At 36.9% G+C, this 4,484-nt stretch overlaps 1 protein-coding gene across 1 annotated transcript; it reads right to left on the bottom strand.

The window, feature by feature from the left end:
- Positions 1–907: 907 nt before the first annotated feature.
- Positions 908–4,069, bottom strand: LOC112422687 (uncharacterized). The gene has a single exon (XM_024786059.2). It carries the CDS (start codon positions 3,819–3,821, stop codon positions 1,296–1,298), a length of 2,526 nt encoding a protein of 841 aa, XP_024641827.1. The 5' UTR covers positions 3,822–4,069; the 3' UTR covers positions 908–1,295.
- Between the last annotated feature and the right edge of the window lie 415 nt (positions 4,070–4,484).

Here is a 4,484-nt window from a genome sequence, read left to right as displayed (position 1 = left end):
AACGGTGCGTTTGTCCTTTCAGCGTTGAAAAATTAAGTTGTCGGAGAAGTTTACTTTTGGAGCTTCTTTAAATCACAGCGATAAAGGCCATAAACGTGTGTTTGGCAAGGGAAACACACAACCAAACAGGCCATAAGTCCAAAATTAAACTTGACCAATAAATAAGGTCTTTGGATGTGATAGAAATCAAGTGATCAAACAATAAGATAATTCATTTCAATTCAATCAAACAACTTAGTGTTGCAAGATAAATTTGAGAATGTTTTATGTTATGGCATATCAAGACATGAATTGTCAATTGAGATTTGAGATAAGTGATCAAAATTTCATGGACCATTTTATCATCCTTTTCTTCATTCAAGTGAAGAAATCATGTTATGCCCCACCCAACCACCCCTAATCCAAAACTCCTGCAATAATTACTCTAGAGAGTTACGCAGTAATCAATCTCGATCATTAATTTAAGGTTACACAAATTATAATACATGTCCGTTAAAGTAATTTTATTTGATCTCGACCATCGATTTAGATTGTACGGTCAAAATCAAAAACTAAATCATGCAGTTACTGCACCCAATCTGTTCCCCACACCCCACCCCCAAAAGATGTCATTTTTATTGTCGTTGAAAAACATTGCTCCAGCCATAACCTTTTCTGCTTTTTAATAATTTTTTCATACAGAACCACAAAGATTCACTTTTCTTAAAATTTTCAAATATTTTGCATGAGTGCTTTTTATCATTATCATATCAATGTCCATATCTATTTTTTTTTTTTTTTTTTTTTAACACAAACACATAAACTTAAATATTACTATTAATTAATAAATCGACCACACTGGTTTCGAACTCCGGTCTTTGCAGATGTTGTTTATTGCAGCAGATAATATCATGGCTAATTTTATATATTCATTCCACAAAAAGATAGTAAAGCCACCTTTCTCAGGTTGATAACAAATTAGAACTCAAAACCATTCTCCTAAAATAAATGATTGATGATTCAAAAGAATCAAAACTGATAATAACACAGTCACTAACAACATATTTTATATGAACCCCTTCTAACAGAATAATAGGAGTGTTCTTGAAAGAATCTGATAAATCCTAAAAAATTACACAAATCTATAAAAGTAAAAAAAGGAAACAAGTTACACTAGCGTTTTAAAATGTGGTTGCAGTTATGCTGTGAACCTTTATATTGCATGAAAATGCAGTTGAAACTATAGTTGTGATGCCGTTGCGGAGATTTCAAATTCCGTTATGTTGCATGACCGCAATTTAAAACCATTCGCTACATTAAGATTGCATTGCATCGGCATAGACTTCAGCTAGCATGCTATCTTCATCACTTCCAGAAATGGAAAATAATTCTGCATCTTTTTCTTCCTCACTAGAAAAATCTCTTCTTTCAAGCTTTGCATGAGCTGCAATGTATATCATTTTCTGAGCTCTTTCCAATGCAACTCTAGAGTTTTTGTTTCCAGAAACTTTTCTCATGAAAGACCAATTACTCTTAAATCCACATGAAGTTGCATGAAGAAAAATGAGCCTCACTGCTATCTTCCCTAAAGATTTGAACTCACACAAACATGTTTCCCAAACAAGTCGACTACTGAGAGGATTCGCGACTTTCATCTTCCCGGTGATTGGATCTCTTTGTTTCATCTGAACGGCTTGCGCATAAAGAGGGTCGAGTCCTTCTGATCTCCATTTCATTAGCTCCATCAAAACAACATGAGCTTCTTCTCTCGAAGCTAGTCTTGTAAGTAACTTATCGACGTCTTTCTCTTGTTCGCGCGTCAGAAACTTGAATGGCGGGAGATACTTTCCACTTGTGTCTTTAATCAAGTAAAGTGGATCGAGTATAAATGCCGCTGACCATGCAGCGTGGTAGTTTTTTCGAAACCGTTTTTCGAGTATTTTCTCCACTGGTCCTTCGACAACATTGTATTTACTACACCACTCCTTCACTTTGGTTCTCATCTCTTCCCAAAGAGGCAAACATCGACCGATCAACGGCCTCTCCGCCTCTATATCCTGAACCATTCCTTTAATAATCTTCACAAGCGAATAAACTGCTTCGACCTCGTTCCAAAACACCTCATTCTGAACCATTCCAGCCACTTCTCTAGCATTCGGATCCTCCATGAACATTGCCTTAAAAGCGTCCTCCATCACAACCATTTGAATTATTCTAGCACAGCTCAAAATATCCTCAAGCATCGGAAACACAGATGCAAAGTTCTTCAACGGATCACATTTCGGCGAAGGCACACGAATCAACCCGCCATACTCCATCTCCTGCATTCTATAATTAACAAAAACATTCCTCACCTGAGATTCATTGTCTATAAAATTTGCAACTTTAAGACAATTCTTAGTAACAATACCGAAAAGTTCGAGCTCGTTGTTAAAATCCTTGATTAAACTAACAAACCCTTGAAGCTGACAAGAAGTATTTACCATCCAATGGTTTTGATTCTCCAAATTCCTCAATGCCTTAGCCTTAAACTTATCAGCAACAATTCCTACACATCTTTGAACAACACTACCACTAACACCAGTCACAGTCTCCCACAAAACCTCCTCAGCATACTTCGAATTCACAACTCCTCCGCCGGTAAACACCGCCTTTTCAAAAACACTACTCCCATTTGGTAGATTCACCATAAACTTAACCAAACTCTCACCACCACAACACAAACCATACAAACTCCTATTATTATTAAAATTACTACTACTATTACCATAACTCTTCCAACCATCACTAGCTACTTGAAAAAACATCGCATCCCTAATTTTCGCCTCGGATTCACTCTTAACTTCATTAAACCTAGCATCGAGCCTTGGACCGGAAACCTCGCGTCTCAAACAACTTCCTACAGGCAAACCAACTTGAGAAAGAAAAGCTTGAAACTTTCTATGCTCAATTGTTGACAAAGAAACAGAACCACAACATTCATAAAACCAATCAGCAAGTAAATCCAAAGCAGAATTCACCTGTTCTTTACTCAAAGAAGTACCAGGTGAAGTCTTAGGACTCTTCAACTTCTTCACACTATCTTCAAACATAGCCAATGCACACAAATCATCTTTTCCACCAGACAACATCAAATGATGCTGATTCTGATTCTGATTCTGGTGATTCTGATTCTGATTCTGATGGTTCACCATATTACCATGCACCTGATTGTAGCCAATTTCAACCAATGCCAAGTTATGATTCTGAAAACTTAATGATGATGGTGAAGTTGAAACTGAAACAGCAACTCCCATTTGATCTCTTTTCCGGTTCGAACCGGAGACCGACGAAATAGGAACCGGAGAAACCGGAACTGAACCGGGTTCAGATTTTAACAACAAACCAGAATTGTTAAAATTAGAGCATGTTCCACGTTTGAGATGTTCTGAAGCTGTTCTTGAAGGGTTTGAAGCAGAAAAAACAGAATCACACAAACAACACTTGAGTTTAACAGATTTAGCAAGACCAGTATCAGGATTTCGAACCAGAATAGGTTCAAGGTGTGTCCAATACCATGCACCTTTACCTTTAACAGCTTTGGTTCGAACAGTGACAAGACCCTCGTATCGTTTGTTAACAGCTTTGACAGCAAGTTCTTCTGAACTAGGAAGTGGTTCTGTTGAAGTGGAGTTTGTTGAAGTCATTGTTTTGGTCAAAAGGGTGGTTGAATTTGTGGGAAAGTTTTGGTTTTGTGGTTCTTTGAGATGAAGGGTCAAAATTGGGTGGTTTTTTGAGGGAAAAAGTGTGGTTTTTGTTTTGACATTGTTGTGATTATGGGTTTGGGATTCGTTTATGGACATTTAGCCATAAAGGGTTGGTGAGTTTTGGGTTGGAAGAGGGAAGGGAAGAATGGAAGTAGTGTTTGGAGGGTGGGGGTGTGTGATGAATTGTGGGGGTGTGAAAAAGAAGAAGTAGGAGAAGAGAGTGAGGTGAAGTGAGTGAGTGAGGTTGTTGATTGTTGCTACAAAAAAAGAGAAGACAGGTGAGTGCATATAGAAGGAGGTAGTGAAACAGGGAAACTAGGAAGTAGGGGAGAGAGAGAGAGATGAGTCAACTAAATTTGTATTTCTCAACCAAAAAGGGACACTCTTTTTTGGTTTAACTTATTTTATTTGTTTTCTTCTTTATTATTGAGAAATTAATAGATAGAGAGAAAAAGAAAGAGGTAAAAAGCAAGGTTCTACTATATCTACTATGCATGAATAAGATACATAGTGTATGATACACCACAAATTTTCTCCACCATTAGATTGAAGAGCTATATTATTTGAAGGTTAATTCTATTTATTTTTTGAAGGTCAAATCTATGCTAAACAAGTCTTACATCATCTACATATTTGTTTGCATCTTTAAATCAATGAAATTTATAGTGTGCTTCTTCGAACAACCGTGGATTTCTCCATACGTTTGACCAGATTCGATAATTTCTAAATTCTTTAAATTCACATTAAGCTTGCATAGGG

Source organism: Medicago truncatula, chromosome 6, assembly GCF_003473485.1.
Source record: "Medicago truncatula cultivar Jemalong A17 chromosome 6, MtrunA17r5.0-ANR, whole genome shotgun sequence".
Taxonomy (NCBI): Eukaryota; Viridiplantae; Streptophyta; class Magnoliopsida; order Fabales; family Fabaceae; genus Medicago; species Medicago truncatula.
The sequence above is the reverse complement of the archived record's forward strand: the minus strand, read 5'-3'. Positions and strand labels throughout refer to the sequence as shown.